At 37.6% G+C, this 23354-nt stretch overlaps 1 protein-coding gene across 2 annotated transcripts in view; it reads right to left on the bottom strand.

Moving 5' to 3' along the window:
* Positions 1-378: 378 nt before the first annotated feature.
* Positions 379-23354, bottom strand: part of COL4A5 (collagen type IV alpha 5 chain) — a 228554-nt gene continuing 205578 nt past the window's right edge. For both annotated transcript variants that reach the window (XM_029930017.1, XM_029930018.1), the window contains 9 exons: positions 20512-20584; positions 20305-20376; positions 13104-13232; positions 12184-12282; positions 8525-8737; positions 5162-5339; positions 3169-3283; positions 2650-2822; positions 379-1833 (listed from right to left, as the gene is read on the bottom strand). In XM_029930017.1, coding sequence (XP_029785877.1) covers positions 1752-1833; positions 2650-2822; positions 3169-3283; positions 5162-5339; positions 8525-8737; positions 12184-12282; positions 13104-13232; positions 20305-20376; positions 20512-20584 — 1134 coding nt within the window. In that variant the 3' untranslated portion in view covers positions 379-1751. The remainder of the gene's footprint in view (positions 1834-2649; positions 2823-3168; positions 3284-5161; positions 5340-8524; positions 8738-12183; positions 12283-13103; positions 13233-20304; positions 20377-20511; positions 20585-23354) is intronic.

Below are 23354 nucleotides of genomic sequence, written 5' to 3'. Positions count from 1 at the left end.
TTGAATTTGCACTTGGCTAGCTTGACATCAACAGTATTCAGTAGGTATCATTGTTTAGAATCTACCTTCTATGACAATTAGACTTTAAGCTGTAGCTTCTGCATGGGTTCATATTAGCGTCTAAAATTCTGAAAATTGTTTTGGTTGCTTCATATTTTAATCGAACTACAAATTTTCTTGTAGAGGCTTTTAATGTCTTTTACTTTTTAGCAAGTTCTCAACTGGAGAGCTACATGTGTTCATTTTTAATCATCAGAAATATTAACTCACTAATCTGCTTTAAATATTATTAATGAATTCTCCCCGAAAGAGAAAGTAGTTCTGCTTCCTTTCTCAGCCAGAAACACAATATTGTTAATAAATGCATTATCTTAAAAATGCTTTCCAATGGGTTGTTTTATTAGAAAAAACATTTACATTTCTCTACATTTTCTATCAGCTATGAGAGTAATCAAAGTCTGAAGAAACTTCTTTGGGAAGTTCTTCTCCAAGAATGGACTGCTTGCTGATATGCAGATGTGTAATCTATCTGGAAATGTGCAGGTTTTTACACACAGCCTGGAGAGATACACAACGATGTATTCTTATGACATATGATATCTTTAATTAAGCTCATATTGGTGAGTTAAAAAACATGAAGTGAAAAGAGGACAGCTAAGGAAATAAGGTACTCTATGACTATTTATAATAAAATGTTTAAAATAAAAAAGAGGAAGAAACATCGGTTGGCTTCGTAATTGAAGAGAGAAGACTAACCAAGTACAGTCTTCCCAGTTCTTGTACAAGCAGAGACCACAGGTGAATAATTCTTACAGAAGAAGCACAGGGAACAAATCATCAATTTTTTGCATATTTTGTTTCTTCAAATTATTTGGGAGAACTTTGCCTAGTCAAGGATGAGCAAAAACAAGATGTAAGAAACATTAGAAAGTGGGGGGCATCTGGTACTAAGAGTCTTGAAGAATACAGCAAAAGAGAAATTGCTATATTAGATATTATAATTTGGTGTGTAACATGAACATTTAAAATTCCAATAAGGAAACAAAAATGACCTATTTTTTTTTTCAAAAAGTCAAATACGAACTTAGGGGATAGAAATCAAAATAAATTTAGTCTCGGTAGTAACTTGATGCAAGAATGTAAGTTCTCTCACTTTGATAAACATGGATACAAACTCTTGTCTGTATTCTAGGTTTTCCCAGGTTGTCTGGAAAGAGTGCTTCGTGTCAGGCCACATCTAAATGACTCGACATTTTGAGCTAAAAGGCTGTTTACACAATATACACATTCTTTACATACAGAGCAAAATAAGCTTAACACTTTTATATTAAACACCTGGGATACAGTAGTATTAGTAGCACCATGAAAAATAATTCTTCTCCCAAACTGCAGTCTTTTATTTTACTCAGTGTGATTCTTCTCTTAATTGAATTTTAAAAGTGCTGTTTTAGTTACTGGGCAAAATATATAATCTTCATCTTACACTCCTTGGGGAAAGTCATTCTGGACCCAAAAAGTCAATTCATTTCCTTATTTCATTCATAGAAAGATAATAGAGACCTTGCTCTGGCATATTGTTGAGGTACATCTGAAACTTCATGGTTAATAGTCAGTATGTCCTCTTGATCGTATATAGTAGCACCATTGGTGGCAGCACTGGTAAAGTTGGGAAGAGTGAGACATGGCATCCTGGGAATTTTATATATGTATATATATCACATTTAAAAACACACAAGGAATTCTGCAAAATGTTATGTCCTCTTCATGCACACTTGACATCGGCTAATTCGTGTCCTCAAGTCTCCTGCTTTCAGCGTTTCTGACTGAGGTTTGCTGGAAAACAAGAAACAAGACAATCAAATTAGCCTTTCCTGGTATTTCACTTCTATTACTGGTTCAAATTCACACTCAGACATTCTATTTGTGCTAAGTAGTTCTCCCTATGACTTAATGATTAACTTCTGAGCAATGTGATCTAGTGCAGTGGCCTAAGAGCCATTAGTGACTCTTCTCTCTACCACTACTATCTTTATTTGTCTCACCCTCTTTTTCTCTTTTACATTTCTTTAATAGTCCTAGAATGAGGGAGATCTGGGCAATTGATTGTAAATAAATGATCAAACAATAATGCATATGAAATGCATAACGATGATTGTAAGAAAAATATCAAGTAATGATAACTCAAAAGAAGCAACATATAAAAATTAAACCAAAAAAATCCAATAGATTGAATTATCCTGAAGTACATATACTATATGTGGTCTCATTCAAACACTCGGATGAGAGCCTTAAAAACATCCTGGGAAAAGAAATCACTGGACTGGGGTACACTTCAATTCCTGGGGTGGCCTCAGTCTAGTTGAACAGCTCAATTATTGAACTGGTCATATAACCTTTCCTTGCTTTGTCTATTTTGCTACCGAAGAATTGTTACCAAGCCATCTGAAACTACACATACCGAATATTAGCCATGTCTGTTTTTCTGACCTGAGACAGGTTTTTTAAAAGAACAAGTGAAAATAAAGAACATAGCCCACTAAATGCTTAACATTTGTTGGGTATAAACCATCCATGAATTGCTTTTCTCTTCCTCACTATCTCTGAAGGAAGCTTAGGACCTAAACTAAACTAAAGCCATAAGTATCTTACCTGAACATGTCTGACACATCTACAGTTGCTAGCCAAAAGCTGTAGGAGTTGGCATAGTAGTTGCAGGTACCCCGTCCGTGACATTCAATGAAAGGAGCTGAACGAAACTCTTCCAAGCAGGAACCAGGGGAGGCCAGGGCTTGACCCGAGCCCTCTGCTCCTGCACTCGTGTGCTAGAAAAATAAGGAAAAATGTGCCACAATACCCAGGTGCTATAATACCTTAGTGCATACCTAAAGATACGTGCTGAATTTGGCCAAACATTCAAATCCAGTGAAGGAATTAGGGCAAAAGGTAAGAGAATGGTATCCACACCAAGGGTACTCAACAAAAGCAACAGGCAGATTATGAAAATATGTTCCAGAAAACACATGAAGAGGAACACGATATTTCGACAGAAGCTATTTGAGGCTCAAGCTTCTTACTATGCAAATGGCAGGGATTCCTCGTATTGGAAAGATTCACAGATATGATGGACAGTCAGCTGTGGTGACAAAGACAAGGAAGAGTATTTCATACCATCATGAAGGAATAGCCAATCCAGAGAGAATCCCATCCCTGAGGGCAGTGGGGAATCTGGATGGTCTGACTGTGAACTGCAATCACCACGGCGGGAGCTTCACATACTGCACATCTGGTAAGGGAAAGGGAGGGGAACACAGTCTACACAGTGAGTATGTGGGAAACCGCAGTCCCTCTTCTTTGGAAGCCTTTCTGGTACAGAAACCCATTAAAGTGTCTTCAGTGCTCACAAAAGCAGGATTAAAATGCACTCTGAGAATTGCTTTTGCATAAGCTCTGTCTCCCCATGTACACAATAAAGTTATAAACGAAAACTGTAAGCTTTTTTCAAGAAACTACACAACCCCTGCTAGAGCATTTTCATTTTCCATTCTGCCCTAAATTTGTATTCATACTTGCTATACTCAGTGCCATAATTGCCACAAGAGTTTGGCTTAGTGTATTGCACACACTGTTTGCTGTCAAAGTGCCCAACTGGAGGGTAAACATTTAGTAATGCTGAAACTGTGGTAAGAACAATGTCTGGTGAGCTGGAAAAGACAAGAAATAGACACTTTCTCAATCCCCAGCCATTATTTTTGGTCCAAAGGATATTTATTAACCATTTGGCCATATCGAGAGAAAAACAGCATTTCCACAATGCTGGGCAGCTACCCAAGCATGTGGAGATGTGGTTTAAAAATCTATAAAATCAAGTAAAGCAGCAACAAAGTAAATATAGGTGAGTCTACCAAATCTTTAATACAAAGCATGAAGGGACCTTCTGACATATGACTGAACCAATTCAGTGAAGTTTATCTAAAAACAGGGAATAACTTTAAAGGACTTTTAGTCCCAAGAGTTGGGGCTGACAAAAATCACAAAAAATAAATTCCCCCCAAATCTGGGCAACTGCATTAAAAAGAGCACTGCAAATTTGCTACTAAGAGAAGCTGAACTAGGTTTAACCTTTATATTCAATGTCAAAGAAATTAGACTTTCCAATGATTCATCCCTGATGGATACTGGACACCTAAATCAGTTGTGTCATGATCAGAATGAAAATGGCAATATCTCATAAGCCTAGAAGATCAAGTTAAACTAGAATTCTATTGTGGCAAAACTCTAGAAAATCTCTATTAATGGTACCACTCTCCTGTTAGTTATTCATGCTCTAAACCTCAGCTATCACTTCCTCCCTCCCATAACTAACCAACTGCCAAAAACTATCTATTCTATTAAAGTGATACATATCCCCCACTGACATTTTCAATCCATTCCTACCAGGACTATAGCAATACCTTCAATCTACCTGGTCTATGTTAGGACTATCCCCTCTGTAATCCATGTTACATTTCCAATTGTTTTGTAATTTCCCCTGAAATGTAGCTCAAAAGCTTTTAGGCATTATATACCAGATAAATTCCAAACTAAAATCTGACGTTTCATGAAAGTTTTCTGTAATCTGGGTCCAAGCTAACTTTCCAATCTCTTCTTCCTATGCAGACTTTACAAACTACATTCTAGATACATCAATCTACTTCCCATTCCCATGTTCTCTGCTTAGTATGCCCCTCCCCCTTATAACTACCTGTGTCTTAAGTCCTTCCCATCCTTCAAGTACTAACCAGGTTAAAATACATTTCTTCCATATAGTCATTCTAGATTTGTTCAGTTAAAATTAAACATCCTTTTCCTTATGCTTTCATAACATTTTATTAGTTATACTGTAGCATTTAGCCAAGCCTGATATATATTAAATTAATTTACATATATCTGCCTAATGATTACTTTGATTTCTTTGTAAATTAAACTATGTCTATCAAGGTTTGGTCAAAGGCGAAATCCTAATTAATATGGTTTAAACTACATACCTAATTGAATATTATAAAGACACCTCTGTCTTATCTATCCTTGGAAGAATATGATCAAATTCTTAGTTTTAGATTAATTTCTGACTAGTTATATAAACTGGGGATTGGTAAAAGTCAAAGCTATACCAGTATCTCACCGACTAATGAATGGCTGGATGTTCCGGCCCTTCAGGGGCTCCATGCTCATTGGCATGGGCTCTGGGGTGGATAGCCAGTAAGAATAGTCATTTCTTGAAGCAAAGTTGCAAACATTATTGATGTTGCAGAACATGAAAGGCATGGTACTGAAGCGACGAAGGCAGCTGCCAGATGTCCCTAGGAGGAATTGGGGAGAAAAGGATGAAGGACTGTACTATGATGATATTTTAGTTGCTTTTGAAACCCTAACAAACGACCTTTCAAAGAGAAACCTGCCCACACTTCTTAGATAATAAATATACTTTAGTTCTTCAATTATAGGATGCACACTTACTTACATTTGTAACATTTTTAAAATCAGGATATATCTTATAATTTATATAGGTATTTATTGCTGCAATTCATTATATATTCCCCAATGCCATTTTTACGGTGGTGATGCATATATAACACTGGTGTCTCATGGAGAATATTGGGTAATCTATTGTGAACCAGTAAAGAGCACACAGAATTCCTATAATATCTTATTAGTACTTCCTCTCCAGGACACCCCTATCTCCTTCCAAGACATACCCGGTATGTTATCTTGTTTGTTTTTGAAATCTCTTTCAGCCTAGGGACACTGTAGTGCTGACCAATATGCACAGCAACCACAAACAGGTTTGGAGGTGAATAATTAAAATGAAAAAAATAGGAAGGATTTGAGGGGAAAAACATTTCAAAACTGGTAAGGGCAATAGAGGTTATCTCTACCAGTGATTAGACCATTTTTCTTTTATTCACCAAAGAATGATGAAAAACCATGTACCCTATCGCACATTTTTAAGTTTAAATATAAATTTTTTCATTGGGATTTTAAAGTGATACTATGCCAGTTATTAAGATACTGGTTATTGTCTCTTAGATCCAAAGCCACCTTTCTATACTCCACTTTGTGATACTGGAGCCTGGGACTTTGCAAACCACATCTCAAATGTTACCAGCTGTCATGTATAGTGTTTTGTGAATATTTATATTTAAAAACAAACTTTTTAATACGCTTTGAACTGTATTCAGTATAATGATTTGAAACCTAACAATAAGCATTTTTTAAAGTACATAAACTTTTTTCCGAATTAAATATTCTTTATTCTTTCTTTATTTATTTAAATCCAAGTGAATTAACATACAGTGTAGTCTTGGCTTCAGGAGTAGAACCCAGTGATTCAGTTCTTCCAAATTACACTATTTTTGCATATAAAATAGAAGAAAATAATACTTGTCTATATCTTTCTTGATCAAAGTTGTGAAAATCAAATTGGAGAATGGAAATCTAAGTGCTTTTTATCTATAAAGTATTTTAAAAATATAACTCACATTACCACCTAATTAAAGACAGAACTGGAAATATCCCTGATCTCAGAAAGAAATGAGAAGGAAGAGGTACAAAAAGAGGAAGGCCCACAATGATAAGACAGGGGTATTTGGTTACATTTGTGCTTTAGGCTGCCCAAAATGATGCAGAATTCTGTGTAATCTCTAAATTTTCAAAGAAAATTTTGAAGAAAAATCTTATGAATTCTCAATGCCTCCCATATTCTTTATAGACTTTATACGCTTTAATAGACTAATGGTTCTTAGTATTTTTTTGCTTCTATACAGAACAGTTTTAGTATTTAATCTGTTACCTCCACCATCTATTTTTACACACCATAATCCTTTCACTAATCCAACATACTATTTATGTGATCAGGTGATTGTTTCTTTAAATCAAACCTATAGCTGCCTCCATTCTTTGCTCCATTCTTTGGATAAAGCTTTCTCCAGTTTGATCCTTGTGTGAGCCATAGAAGAGACTCTGCAATCTGGGATCAGCATTGGCTTGTTGGGCCCTATATTATGACCTTCCCATGTCTGAGGCCTAAACTGTACCTGATCCAGGGACTGTCTATAGCCTCCAAATTTGAATGCATATTATGACAGCCCTTGTTTGACCAAATACATGCATTTTTAAAAGTTACAGTAACATACTGGATAGCAGATTCCATTTTCACTTTAAGTTACATTTTTTAATTTCATGGTGCTCAAAGCTTTCTAATGTTTCCTTGAGTTGACAGAAGAGCAATTTGAAGTTTACAGGGTTAATTATGGGTACAAGTTAAGATACTGATAGTGAAGAAAGGATGAACTAAAAGGAAAAGAACTTTATGGGAGGAAGACTAGAGGAATTTATGTAAAAGCTAAAAATGCTTTCACAATGAAGTTTTTCAATTATGAAATTAGAAAAATAAGATGTTACATAAAAAAATGTAAAAAGAAAGGCAAAATAGCAGAGAAAAGATGGAAAGAAGACAAAGAAAAAGCAAAAGTAGCATAATAAAAGTTGGTGGGTAAACTCCTACTTTAATTGGCTTCATAAAATGACCTTGGTTTCCATGTAAGTGGATATACTTGCTCTGGTGGGCCAGCACTACCTGGCAGGTGTAGCCACGTGCCCTGGGAACAGAGTGAGTAGACGTCTCTGTTGCTGTAGAACTGTTTTCACAGAATAGTCTAGCTAAAGAGACCTCAGGAGGCCTACCATGAGACCCCAAAAACTTAGAGCTCAGACTATCTTCTTAGATGCCCTTATGGAAGCAAAGGGGATAATGATCCTTAAATTGGCAGCTGCAGGTCAAACAATGGGGCCTCATAATCCAAAGTCAAAATTCCACAAGTAGAAATCTTAAGGATTGGAAAAGGTCTTGAGAGTCATCCATCCAGTCCAGCCTTATCCCATCAACCAAACTGCCTACCACAATATAGAGAAGATGCACAGGAACCCACTAAATGAAGTGGATTTTATATATAATATGGTGCTTTGTGTAGTTTTAATCTACTCTGGTAATACTTTACAAAACTAAGGCACTTATTTTAGGACCTATAAGCTAGCACCATTAAGAAATGACCTTATTTTCTTTGATTTAAAAACTAAGATTCCCTTCAGAATGTATCTTTCAACCTGATGAAGAACAATGCTAGAGAAAAAGAAACTATCTCTTCTAAGTTGTAAACACTGCCCTCTCAGGTAGCTGCCAGACTGTATAGAGCCCAGAGAATCTGTGTCCTTAATAACTAAGCTAAAAGTATATGTGGCCCTTCCCCAAATGCACTGTTTTAGGCCAAGAATTGTACCTTACACTAGCTAACTAATGCTTTTAAAGTAAAATATTACTTATTTAAAACTTACAGTGAATATATTCAGCTTTCCTTGACATACTCTTCAATTTGGAAGCCCCAAGAGAATAGAGAGATATACTTTGTCCAAGGCTACTCTAGAACCCAACAGGATTTTCAAAACAAAACACAATGCGCAATAAAAAATTAAGTTGCCAATTTCTCACCCAAGTCTTGCCCGTGAGCTCTTTTATTTCCTTGAACATACAAGAGAGAAAAGCCTTCATAAATCTGGACAGTTCCATGTGGGCATTGTGGTGCATCTGTTGTCTGGCTGTGACGTGTGATGAGGAATCCATGGGCAATAGAGGAGGTTCCTGGGGGGCCTGGGGGACCCTGCAATCCATCTGGTCCAGGGGGACCATCCAAACCACGGGTACCTATTTCCATGGAATCATCAGTAAACAAAATTTAAGTAAGCTCTGATCCACTATTATGGCTATTGACAAACATTATGACCTCATTTGATTCATTAATTTAGTCTTTTTTTCAAAAAAATTTTGATGTTTTCATTTTTTAATACTTTATTGTCAAATTGATTTCCATATGACACCCAGTGCTCTTCCCTACAAGGGCCCGCCTCCATTGCCACCACCTCCCTTCCCCCTCCCCCTCCCCCTTCAACCCTAGGTTAGTTTTCAGTATTCAATAGTCTCAAAGGTTTTGCGTCCCTCTCTCCCCCCAACTCTCTTTCCACCTTCCCCTCCACATGGTCCTCCATTAGGTTTCTCCTGTTAGACCTATGAGTGCAAACATATGGTATCTGTCCTTCTCCACCTGACTTATTTCACTTAGCATGACACCCTCGAGGTCCATCCACCTTGCTACAAATGGCCAGATTTCATTCTTTCTCATTGCCATGTAATACTCCATTGTATATATATATATATACCACCTCTTCATCCATTCATCAAGTGATGGACATTTAGACTCTTTTCATGATTTGGCTATTGTTGACAGTGCTGCTATGAACATTGGGGTACATGTGCCCCTATGTGTCAGCACTTCTGTCTCTCTTGGAAAAATCCCTAGCAGTGTTATTGCTTGGTCATAAGGGAGTTCTATGGATAGTTTTTTGAGGAACCTCCACACTGTTTTCCAGAGCGGCTGCACCAGTTTACATTGCCACCAACAGTGTAGGAGGGCGCCCGTTTCTCCACATCCTCACCAGCATCTATAGTCCCCTTACTTGTTCATTTTAGCCACTCTGACTGGTGTGAAGTGGTATCTCAGTGTGGTTTTGATTTCTACTTCCCTGATGATAGAGTATCTATAAAGGCATTGTTAGATATCATGTACTTGGAGATAAATAAAATATGGTTCCTTCCCTTAAAGAGATTTAACTATATATAATTTTCCTAATGGAACTGGTTGACAACATTAGGCATTAAATGAGTACTGAATGATGGAACATCAGATGGGAAGAAGTGATGCTTATTTGGGAAGCCTGTGTGTTTTCTAGCCTCTTGCTCAACTAAAGGAGTCCAAACCCCAGGATGAGATTTCAGTCTTCTGTTTTGTTCATCAATGAGAAAGGAAGGGTGTGGTTGCCATCAGTCTGCCAGTTTAAGTGCTGAAAAACATTTTCCTTTGAATCTGGGGAATTATTCTCAGGCATACCTTTTTGTTTGGAGAATAGGCAGGGCACTCTAAAGCAGCCTTTTCAAAATGTCTATTTTCAATTTACCACTGATTCCTTTTCTCTATGTAGCCTATTGATTTGAACTTATTTTAAAATTCTCTTTAGGGGTGCCTGAGTGGCTCAGTCGTTTAAGCTTCCGACTTCAGCTCAGGTCACAATCTCACGGTTTGTGGGTTCAAGCCCCGTGTCAGGCTCTGTGCTGACAGCTTGGAGCCTGGAGCCTGCTACAGATTCTGTGTCTCCCTCTCTCTCTGCCACTCCCCCTGTCATTCTCTGTCTCTGTCTCTCAAAAATAAATCAACATTTAAAAAATTTTAGTAAAATAAAATTCTCTTTATACACAGGCATTTGCCACTGTGTATATACATTTTCACTTTGGGGAACCTTCACAGCAATGCCCTCATGTGATGAAGTTGACACTAACTTGTGTCATTTCATTAATGAAATAGCAGGGTACTGGTTCCAGGAAGACCATAGGTATTACTTCTTTGCCTTGCTGCCACTGATATTTTCTTGCCAATAAATATTCTTTACGTTTATTTTATTCAGAGTTATATTCATAGTGTCTAGAGTTGATAACACATGTTAAAGAGCTATTGAGTTTACAATCATTTATTTCTGTTTTAGCAATCTTAATTTTTTATTTAATTTTTTTATTTAAGTATAGTTAACAAAGAGTATTATATTAGTTTAAGGTGTACAATACAGTAATCCAGCAACTCAATACATTATTCATTGTAAGTCAATACTTTCAATCCCCTTTATCTTTTTCACCCACCTCTGACCCACCTCCCCTCTGGCAACCACCAGTTTTTTTCTCCGTACTCAAGAGTCTGGTTTTTTGTTTATCTCTTTTTCTCCTTTGTTTGTTCATTTGCTTGCTTCTTAAATTCCACGTATGAGTGAACTCATATGGCATTTCTCTTTCTCTGAGTTATTTCACTTAGTATTATATTCTCTAGGTCCATCCATGTTGTTGTAGATGATAATATCTCATTTTTTATGGCTGAATAATATTCAGGGAAATGCAATTGTGTGTGTATGTATGTGTATGTATACATATATATAAAAATATGTGTGTGTGTGTGTGTGTGTGTGTACCACATCTTCTTTATCTGTTCACCTATTGATGGACAGCTGGGCTTCGTCCATATCTTGGCTATTGTAAATAATGCTACAATAAACAGAGGGATAGATATATCTTTTTGAATAGTGTTTTTGTTTTCTTTGGGTAAATATCCAGTAGTAGAATTACTGGATCATGTGGTAATTCTATTTTAATTTTTTGAGGAGCCTCATTACTGTTTTTCACAATGGATACACCAACTTACATTCCCATGAACTGTGCATGAGAGTTCCTTTTTCTCCATGTCCTTGCCAACACTCTTTATTGCTTGTCTTTTTGAGTCTAGCCATTCTGATGGATATAACATGATATCTCATTGTCATTTTTATTTGCATTTCCCTGATGATTAGTGATATTGAGCATCTTTTCATGTGTCTGTTGGCCATCTATATGTCTTCTTTGGAAAAATGTCTATTCAGCTCCTCTGCCTGGATTTTTATTGCAAGGTGATTCAAATTCTTCTAGGAAGTAGCTTGAGAACATATTGGAAATCTAGTGGATACCAGATTCAATATTATCAGGAGCACCTATTCATGAATGAATCTGAGTATCAATTTGTCATCTCAGTATAAGATACCACTATGACTCTCAAAGCTCTATGGGAATCACTTTAAACTTTACAAACTCTACAACTATATTTACTGAATTTCATGGGGGAAATTACACTGTATTGTCATATTTTCAAACATGCAAGGATTCACAATAGTTTCAAGATGGTCATGGGATTCAAATCAATACACTGAAAATGATCAGGACAGGTAAGTACAGGGAATACCTGGAAAAGCTTTTGAGGAAGAGGTGGGTTTTCCAGTGCTCTAAACAACACACACACACACACACACACACACACACACACACACACACACACACAGCTTTCTATGCTTTTCTTATACTGGCAAATCTCTTTGAATGTGCTGTCCTCTTTTCTCCCAGCAACAGATTCACCAGCTAGTACATTCTCTCAAGAGAGAACTCTCACAGCTCCAATTGGACACCATATGTGTATGGGTGTCTCAGACTTGAGACTACTATTGGCAGCATTATTCCAGTTTTCTTACCTGGCTGGCCTGGCAGACCTGGATCTCCTTTGCGCCCTCCTGCACCATCAAAGCCTGGGAGTCCATTGTGTCCAGGATCTCCTGGAGGGCCAATTGGACCTATAGGGAAAAAAATTGGTCATCAAATATGGGTATAATTCCATATCCAGACAGATACAGGAAACTTAAGGTCCTTCAGTGTCACTAAATTCATAATCTGGTTATCTTCAATCCAGATACATTAAGGAATAGCTCAAGCCTGGGTTAAACAAAGCAGACAAGCATTTAGCTTTAGTTTTAAATTATCAGTTTATCTCTGTAGAGATTCCCATAGTATGGCAGTTGTGTCTTTGCCTCAGAACAAAATAGGAGGGCAAGGACTGACTTTTGGTATCTGTGCCACCACAGGTGGGAGTTGTTACTGACTGGTTCACTTAGTTTATGGAAAGACGGATAACCAATAACTTAATAAGTGAGAAATAAGTGAAGTTAGTTTCTAGCTTTGTTTTATAATCAAAGTTGGCTACAAGCATAGAGTCAAATGGCCAACCAGACAGGATTTAGTTTAAAAATCATGAGGTCTCACAGTGGGAGGCTGAAAGTCCACCAAATTAGCTTTCTATCTTTCTGGTGGTAGGGATACAGAAAGCACCAGATCTTGAATGCATTTTCATTTCTTCACAAAATCTGTAACACTAACCTAATTGTTCAAATTAGAATATCCAGGGGAACTCGTTAGGAGAGATCAGACTGGGGGTAAAGGAGACTAGGGCATGAGAAATGAGCATCTTCAAGAAAACAAAAGATGGAACCTGTGGCAGTCTGCTATTCTATTAGCTGTTGAGATTCCTCTTCTCAGAGATGAACTCTGATAAGTAACAGGAGAACTAGGGAAATATTCTCAAATAGATAAGGCTTAGAAAGATGATCTTCAAAGGTACCTGGTAAGCCTTGAGGTCCTGGTAGTCCTGGTAGACCTTTCAATCCAGGCTGGCCTGGGATCCCTGGTGGACCAACATCTCCTTTGATTATAATACTCTGCCCTGAAGGACCAGGTAATCCAGGGGGACCTAAGAGGTAGAATACACAAGTTTGAAGGTAGGAAAAAGAAAGGTCAGAAGTAATAGATGCCAAAGCATCCTAAGGTCAGAATTTAAATTGGTGTGAAAGACACAAGTTATATGTGTTTAAATGTTGCCATGTCTGACAGAAATATGTCTGGGAAAGCTATAATCTTACAGAGAAGACTGAAAAAATAAATAATTTCCTTAGGGCCAATGGAAAAATTAGGCTTACTGTCCCTATTTTCATCCTTGAAGCATGACTTGGTAACTAGAAAGTCTAATCCATTACAGTCTGTGTCAGGGGAAGATAATTCTACTTCCTGACAAGTCAATTCTGATTCTAACATCATTTGCAGTTCTATTTTTTATTATAGTTTATTGTCACGTTGGTTTCCATAAAACACCCAGTGCTCTTCCCCACAAGTGACCTCCTTCAGACCATCACCAACCTTCCCCTTTCCCCGCTCCCAATTCAGCCCTCAGTTTGTTTTCAGTACTCAAGAGTCTCTCATGATTTGACTTCATCCCTCTCCCTAACTCTTTTTCTCCCTTCCCCTCCCCATGGTCCTCAGTTAAGTTTCTGCTGTTAGACTTATGAGTGAAAACATATGGTATCTGTCCTTCTCTGCCTGACTTATTTCACTCAGCATGACACCCTTGAGGTCCATCCAGGTTGCCACGAATGGCCAGATTTCATTCTTTCTCATTGTCATGTAGTATTCCATTGTACAGATAAACCACATCTTCTTGATCCATTCATCGGTAGATGGACATTTAGGCTCTATCCATGATTTGGCTACTGTTGAAAGTGCTGCTATGAACATTGGGGTACATGGGCCCCTATGCATCAGCACTTCTGTATGGCTTGGATAAATCCCCAGCAGTGCCACTGCTGGGTCATAGTGGAGTTCTACTGTTAATTTTTTGAGGAACCTCCACATTGTTTTCCAGAGCAGCTATACCAGCTTACATTCCCATCAACAGTGTAGGAGGGTGCCCGTTTCTCCACATCCTCAACAGCATCTATAGTCTCTTAATTTGTTCATTTTAGCCACTTTGACTGGGGTGAGGTGATATCTCAGTGTGGTTTTGATTTGTATTTCCCTGATGATGAGTGAAGCTAAGCATCATTTCATGTGCCTTTTGGCCATCTGGACATCCTCTTTGGAGAAGTGTCTGTTTATGACTTCTGCCCATTTCCCCACTCGATTATTTGTTTGTTTTTTGGGTGTGGAGTTTAGTGATTTCCTTATAGATTGTGGATACTAGCCCTTTATCCGATATGTCATTTGCAACTATCTTTTCCCATTCTGTCAGTTGCGTATTAGTTTTCTTGATCGTTTCCTTTGCAGTGCAGAAAATTTTTATCTTGAAGAAGTCCCAATAGTTCATTTTTACTCTCGTTTCCCTTGCCTCTGGGGATGTGTTGAGTAGGAAATTGCTGCAGTTGATATCAAAGAGGCTGTTTCCTGCTTTCTCCTCTAGGGTTTTGATGGTTTCCTGTCTCACATTCAGGTTCTTCATCCATTTTGAATTTATTTTTGTGTGTGGTGTAAAAGAGTGGTCCAGGTTCATTCTTCTACATGTGGCTGTCCAGTTCTCACAGCACCACCTATTAAAGAGGGTGTCTTTTTTCCATTGGATACTCTTCCTGCTTTGTCAAAGATTAATTGGCCATAGATTTGTGGGTCCAGTTCTGGGCTCTCTATTTTATTCTATTAGTCCATATGTTTGTTTTTGTGCCAATACCATACTGTCTTGATGATGATAGCTTTGTAGTAGAGGCTAAAGGCTGGGATTGTGATGCCTTCCGTTTTGGTTTTCTTCTTCAATATTACTTTGGCTATTTGGGGTCTTTTGTGGTTCCATATGAATTTGAGGATAGTTTGTTCTAGCTTTGAGAAGAATGCTGGTGCAATTTTGATGGGGATTGCATTGAATGTGTAGATTGCTTTGGGTAATAATGACATTTTCACAATATTTATTCTCCTGATCCATGAGCATAGAACGTTTCTCCACTTCTTGGTGTCTTCTTCAATTTCCTTCATAAGTTTCTATAGTTTTCATGGTACAGATATTTTACATCTACAGTTAGGTTTATTCCTTGCCATTTTTGGTTTTTCATGCAACTGTGAATGGGATCAGTTTGTTGATTTATTTTTCTGTTGCTTTATTATTGGTGTATAAAAACGCAACCAATTTCTGTATGTTGATTTTGTGCCCTGCAACTTTGATGAATTCATGGATCAGTTCTAGTAGACTTCTGGTGGGGTCTGCTGGGTTTTCCATGTAGAGTATCATGTCATCTGCGAAAAGTGAAAGTTTGAATTCATCTTTGCCAATTCTGATGCCTTTTTATTCCTTTTGTTGTCTGATTTCTGATGATAGGACTTCCAGCACTATGTTAAACAACAATGGTGAGAGTGGACATACTTGTCGTGTTCCTGATCTCAAGAGGAATGCTCTCAGTTTTTCTCCATTGAGGATGATATTAGCTGTGGGTTTTTCATAAATGGCTTTTATGATGTTAAAGTAAGTTCCTTCTATCCCGACTTTCCCGAGGGTTTTTATTAAGGATGCTATATTTTGTCAAATGCTTTTTCTGCATCTATCGAGAGGATCATATGGTTTTTATCTTTTCTTTTGTTAATATGATGTATCACATTGATGGATTTGTGAATATTGAACCAGCCCTGTAACCCAGGAATGAATCCTACTTGATCATGGTGGATAATTCTTTTTATATGCTGTTGAATTCGATTTGCTAGTATCTGGTTGAGTATTTTTGCATCTGTATTCATTAAGGATATTGGTCTGTAGTTCTCTTTTTTTGTTGGGTCTCTGTCTGGCTTGGGAATCAAAGTGATGCTGGCTTCGTAGAATGAGTTTGGAAGTTTTCCTTCTGTTTCTTTTTTTTTAATAGCTTGAGAAAAATGGGTATTAACTCTGCTTTAAATGTCTGGTAGAATTCCGTAGGGAAGCCATCTGGCCCTGGGCTCTTATTTGTTGGGAGATTTTTGATAACTGATTCTATTTCTTCACTAGTTATGGGTCTGTTCAAATTTTCTATATCTTCCCGTTTGAATTTTGGCAGTGTATGTGTGTGTAGGAATTTGTCCATTTCTTCTAGGTTGTCCAGTTTGTTGGCATATAATTTTTCAGAGTAGAGGGATTGGTTATAACAGATCCATATTGTCTATTTGGGTGTTCTCTCTTTTCTTTCTAAGGCACATGGCTAGGGGTTTATCAATTTTGTTTATTTTTTCCAAAAGCCAACTCTTGGTTTCATTGATCTGTTTAACTGTTTTTGTGGATTCCATATTGTTTATTTCTGCCCAGATCTTTATTATTTCTCTTATTCTGCTGGGTTTGGGGTTCTCTTGCTCCTCCCTTTATAGTTCCTTTAGTTGCTCTGTTAGATTTTGAATTTGCACTTTTTCTAGTTTCTTGAAATAGGCCTGGATTGCAATATACTTTCATCTTAAGACTGCCTTTGCTACATTGAGAGAGTTTGGATTGCTTTATTTTCGTTTTCATTTGTTTCCATATTTTTAAAAATTTCTTCTCTAATTGCCTGATGGGCCCAATCATTCTTAGTAGGGTGGTCTTTAACTTCCATGTCTTTGGAGGTTTTCCAGACTTTTTCCTGTGATTGATTTCAAGTTTCATAGTATTGTGATCTGGAAGTGTGCATGGTATGATCTTAATTCATTTATATTTATGAAGGGCTGCTTTATAACCTACTATGTGATCTATCTTGGAGAATGTGCCATGCACACTCGAGAAGAAAGTGAATTCCCTAGCCTCAGGATTTAGAGTTCTAAATATATATGTCAAATCCATCTGGTCCAATGTGTCATTCAGGTCCATTGTTTCTTTAGTGATTTTCTCTCTAGTTGATCTATCCACTGCTGTAATTGAAGTATTAAAATACCCTGCAATTAGTGCATTCTTATCAATAAGATTGTTTATGTTTGTGATTAATTGTTTTATATATTTGTGTGCTCCCAAATTCAGCGCATAGATTTTTATAACTGTTAGCTTTTCTTGACAGAGAGACCCTGTAATTATTATATAATGCCCTTCTTCATCTTTTGTTACTGCCTTTACTTTAAAGTCCAGTTTGTTCGATATAAGTATGGCTACTCCCGCTTTCTTTTGACTTCCAGTCATGTGATAGATATTTCTCCATCCCCTTTCTTTCAATCTGAAGGTGTCTTCAGGTCTCAAGTGAGTCTCTTGTAGACAGCAAATAGATGGATTTTGTTTCTAATCCACTCCACTACCCTATCTCATTTGATTGGAGCATTTAGTCCATTTACATTCAGTGTTATTATTAAAAGATGTGGATTTAGATTCAATGTGTTCTCTGCAAGGTTCATGCTTGTAGTGCTGTCTCTGGTACCTTGTGTTCCTTGCAACATTTCCCTCATAGAGTCTCTCTTAGGATTTCTTGTGGTGCTGATTTGTGGTGATGGATTCTCCTAGTTTTTTTTTTTATTTGGGAAAACCTTTATTTCTCCTTCTATTCTGAAAGGCAGGCTTGCTGGATAAAAGATTCTTGGTTGTGTATTTTTTCTGTTCATCACATTGAAGATTTTTTGCCATTCCTTTCTGGCCTGTCAAGTTTCCCTAGATAGGTCTGTAACCATGTTGATAGGTTTCCTTTTGTATGTTAGGGCCCTTTTATCCCTAGCTGCTTTCAGAATTCTCTCTTTATCCTTATATGTTGCCAGTTTCACTCTGCCCTGTCATGCCAAAGGTCAATTCAAGATACATTTTAGGAAAGTTCTCTGTGCCTCTTGGATTTCAATGTCTATTTCCTTCCCCAGATTGGGTAAGTTCTTGGCTATAATTTGATCAGGCAGCATTTCATGACCTTTTTCTTTTTCTTCTTTTTCAGGAATTCCTTTTATATGGATATTGTTCCATTTGATTGTATCACTCAGGTCTCGAATTCTCCTTTTGTGTCCCTGGATCAATTTCCCTCTCTTTTTTTCAGCTTCCTCTTTTTCTATAACTGTGTCTTTTAATTTACCTATTGTCCTCTCTGTCTCTTCAATCCGTGCAGTGGCCACCTCCATTTTATTATGCACCTCATTTGTAGCATTTTTTTTAACTCATGAAAGCTATTTTAATGTCCCTAGTCTTTGTATCAATAGCTACTCTGATGACTACCATGCTCTTTTCAATCCCAGTGATTAATTTTATGACAATCATTCTAAATTCTTGCTCCATTATGTTGCTTAGATCTGTTTTGAGCAGTTCTGTGGCTGTGACTTCTTCCTGGAATTTCTTTAGAGGAGAGTTCTTCTGTTTTGTCATTTTGGCTAGGTTTCTGTCTCTTGTCAGTTTTAAAAGCTTGTTATGCACTCTGCACCTGTGAATATTGCTACATTAAAGGAGGCTCATTGACTGTCCAGGGCCTGTCTGTTCAGGAAGTGTTCTTTCAATGGTGTCTCTTGGTTTCTCTTGTTTTGCCTTTGGTTATTTTATTTCCCTATTCAGTGATATTTGGGACTCTCCACCATGTGTACTTTGGCTTGTTTCTTGAGATAGCCCTGAAAAGGAAAAGAGACAGACAAACACACAGGGAACAAAAGCACACAAACACACAGACATGTCAAACAAACAAGCAAACCAAAAGGGGGAAAAAAGAAAAGAAAAAAGGAGGGTATAACAAAAACAACAAAAGACAAAGGACAGTCTGAAAGCATAAAACCAGTAGAGGGGAGAGATAAGAATGATATAAGGGAAAATATATCTGAGTGGCAAGAATTGATCTAATCACAGCAATGCATCAGTATTGGCTTTTCCCATGCTCCAGGAGCGGAAAAGGAGAACAAGAAAAAAAAAAAAAAGGCAGCTCTCTGGCACAGAGGGGCCTCTTTGGTGTGGGTGGTTCTGGCGACCTGCTCCCCGAGGCCCCACCTTGATGGTTGTGGGGAGAAGAATGGCGGTGCCCCAATCCCTTCTCGAACCAAACTTTGCAACCCACTCTTTTGGGTCTGATCTCGCTGTGCTGCAGGTGGGCCAAGTTGTACTTTCCAAGCTCTGCCTCATTTCCAAATTCTAGTCCATGCATTTTAATGATACCACCCGAGATGAGAATTATTCCTGCAGGTGGGTGACTTCCTAGCCGGAGATTGAGTATGGGGGGTAGATGAGCAATTTCTCCTGGTGCCGTCTGGGAATAGGGGCACTGAGCCCAAGGAAAACGTGCCAGCTAAAAGGGATGCATCTCTCTTCCCATGCCCTGCAGTATAGATGGGATGATAGGATCCCTCTCCGTCTCAGGCTGAGGTTTTTCTCTTCTCTAGAAACAGGTAGTCTATCGAGCATCTTCAGTCTCTCTTTCTCTTCCCCTCCTCTCTCCGCAGCTCTGTGCACTCCCTGATGCTCTGCTCAGAGGGGGGCTCCCTCCCCTCCAAGCCTCCAGGTCCTGGCCTGATTTTATCTTCCCCAGTTCACATTCACTCACGCACATATGAGGCTGTCTTCTTTGTGGACTCTGTGTCTTTTCCTCCCACTCTTAATAGATCAGAGTACTGTGGCTTCAGTCCTTCTTAGTTTAATAGATGTGGGCAGATGAAAACTACAGAGCTCCCTACTTCTCTGCCATCTTGCCCCCTCCATCATTTGCAGTTCTTGTTGGTTGTACTTGTCAAGTGTCCCACTGAACTAGTGACGGAATTTAGCACTTGTCAATTTACAGGAAACCTCTGTAAGTCTTCAGAAAAAGTAACTATTTTGTATTAAAAATACTTTCAATTAAAAATGACTTGCTCTTGTGATCTGTTCAACTGAATACGGGAAGGTTACTATAAAAGCCAATAAAAATATTAGTGAAGCATTATTGTTAGTCCTGTATCTTAAACTTAAAAGATATGGTCTCAATATTACCTTAGTAATATAGAGAGGTTGAGAGATGAATAAATAGAGGGAGAGTTTTGCCTACTTACCCTCAATTGTTGGGGATTGAGACTCTAAAAGTTTAGTTGGAAGACAGAATGCAGACATTTAAATTCCTCAATGTGTTTTAGAATCAGGTAAAACTAGCTCCTAGATTAAGTCTTACCTGGGGGGCCAATAAGTCCTGGATCACCTTCAGGGCCAGTTGAACCAGGTACTCCACTGGGTCCCTTGATGCCTGCAAAAAAGTTAGGTACAATGGCACAGCAAAGCAACAGGGGCCTAACATTTACCCAGTCAAATCAGAAAATGGGTATCTTATCCCAAAGGAGTTTAGTATAAAAAGGGAATTTCAAAATATCCCTTCAAATACCTGGAAATCCTGGAACACCTGGGAGACCAGGATCTCCTTTCATTCCATTGAGACCTGGCCGACCAGGATTACCCTGAATTAAAAAAAATCATTAATTTTAGAACAAAAAATTGGAGGTGGAGAGAGTGAGATTATATAGTATTCATATTCCTTTATAGCACTGGCTCTAGGGTCAATCTTCCAAGATTCAAATCCCAATTTTGCCTATTACAAGCTTGTGTGACCTTGAGATGATTATTTAACCTCTTTGATTCGTTTTCTCACCTCAAACATAATAGCATTAAATTTATGGGGTTTTTGTGAGGATTAAATGAGATAGCTCATATTAAGTACTTAGAAAACTGATTGGCATGTAGTATGTACTTAATAAATGGCAGGTATTATTTTAGTATCATTAACAAAAACTTTTTTTTTTTAGTGTAACACTGAGGTGATAAGTGCTTCAGTTAGAATCACAAGTGCAGAAATGATAGAGTCTGCAAGACTTAGCAAAAAATATAGTGAGGCCTGTTAATTAATTGGGTTTGAGGTCCAGGAAAACTATGGGAAGAAGTGTTGAGAAATGTATAATATATCTAAAGGAAGAGTAAGTGTGGGAAAATGAAACTCTTAGTATTAGGAATGAAAGACAGGCAAACATGGAACATATTATTCCTACATGTAAGAAACAGCTTTAAAAAACAGGGCATGTTAGAAAGGCATAGGATCCAGCTTGAAGAAATTTCCAAAGCCAGGATAATTTAAGCATCAAAATAGGTAACAGTTTAAAAACCTTAAAAATCATTAAAAAAAGGGAATTTATGAGTCCATGCTAATAATAAATAGACAATACATGGAAGGAAAGGGAGGCTCTTGCTTACCAAAGGGCCAATTGGTATATGTAGAGGTAGTGCTAAAGTTAAAAAATTGTCATTGGCACTATTCTAGTATTGGTTGGTTGAGACAAAAATCATAAATAGATTTAACTATATGGGGAAATTTTGATGAGGAGCAGTATATTTGCGTGGTCTTAATGTGCCTTCCTATACTTTTGCTTATTAGTTACAAGAGAAGAAAAGTAACCATACAGAGGAGAAACCAGATAACATCTTGTTGGAATGATCAAAATTAAGATCACCAATGAGGGGCAGATGACCATTGTGGGCCTAAGTATCTGATGGGGGACACGACATCACTCATGTAGAATTCCAGGTTGGGATGCATAACTAGAATGAAGAAACAGCAGACAAAAGAAGGAACATTCTATTTTTTAAATAGAGTATATTAAAATAAGTATGCACTCAGGTATTTAGTGCTAAAAGGCGTGATGGCTGCAACTTATTCTCAAATGCTTATATATACACACACACAAAACATATAGAGTAAAAAATTTATAACTAGTCCATCTGAATAAATGATACATGAAGATTTTTTTTACCATTCTTGGAGTTTTTCTATAAGTTTAATGTTATTTCCATTAAAAGAATTAGAAAACATGCAAATAAAAGAAGTAACTTTCTTTGAACTTTCTGTTCAAAGAAAATGAACAGAATTTGATAATGCTAGATTCATGAAGTCTGGTATCAGGCAGTAGTAGTTTTGAATCAAGTATAAAAACATATGAACTGGAAGAATGTGAGAAATGTGTGAGGAGGGAGTAAGTAGGGAATGAATAAAGAGAGAACTAAAATTTAATTGTAGTATGTGTCTAGAAAAATAGTGATGACATGAGGAAAAGAGGTTAGTTTTGGAGAAGCTTTAAGGACTACTTTTTTAGAATTTTTTCTATTTTCTGCTATAAAGCAGCCATCAGAGTTAAAAGACTGAGCCTAGACTGTGTTGGTTGCCAAATCTAAAAATCTACCTGGTTGAAAGCAAGAAACATTAATGATCCATAAAGAAGCATGTGACTTCCTGGGTCACTCAAACCAATGTGGAAAACACATGAATACAGATGTGGGAATATGTTAGTATTCTTTTTTTACAGGTAAAGTCAGAAGTCTAAATTGTCTATCTGTCTTCCTCATAGACACAAAGCGGAAGTGTGCAGTGGAGCTGAAACTTGAATCTAATTCTAATTTCAAAGTTTAAAGTATCCCCACTCAACTCTAATTCCTTCCCTGTGAAAGGTCTCATCCACCTCAAGGGTGTCATGCTAAGTGAAATAAGTCAGGCGGAGAAGGACAGATACCATATGTTTGCACTCATAGGTCTAACAGGAGAAACCTAATGGAGGACCATGTGGAGGGGAAGGTGGAAAGAGAGTTGCGGGGAGAGAGGGATGCAAAACCTGAGAGACTATTGAATACTGACAACTAACCTAGGGTTGAAGGGGGAGCGGGAGGGGGAAGGGAGGTGGTGGCAATGGAAGAGGGCCCTTGTGGGGAAGAGCACTGGGTGTCATATGGAAACCAATTTGACAATAAACTATTAAAAAAGAAAGAAAGAAAAAAGACAAGTTTGTTAGTTGGGTGCTTTAAAGATACAAATACCAAGCATGATTGACTATAGGCAGATAGTAATAAAAATGCTTGCCCCCCCAAAAGAAAGGTCTCATCCACATGCAATGCTCTGATATGTGTGTCTTCTTTTATGTATTTGCTTTCACTGAAGCGAAGGTTTCTCAAACCTCAACGATATACATAGCAATGACTCCAGATAAAATATCTTCTGAGGAACCCTTTAACTATATAGTAGCAAAATCCCTTTAGTTTGAAGAAAAAAAAAAAAAAGGAAACTAGGCTTTTTCTTTCTTTGTAATTCACCAGGGAGCCATACATACAGCCTTGACCAGTAAATAGTTATAAAAATAATGCACCTTAGAATTCTCATTTTGAATGCAAACACACACATCCCTTTTTCAT

The sequence above is a fragment of the Suricata suricatta genome, chromosome X (genome assembly GCF_006229205.1).
Source record: "Suricata suricatta isolate VVHF042 chromosome X, meerkat_22Aug2017_6uvM2_HiC, whole genome shotgun sequence".
NCBI lineage: Eukaryota > Metazoa > Chordata > Mammalia > Carnivora > Herpestidae > Suricata > Suricata suricatta.
The sequence above is the reverse complement of the archived record's forward strand: the minus strand, read 5'-3'. Positions and strand labels throughout refer to the sequence as shown.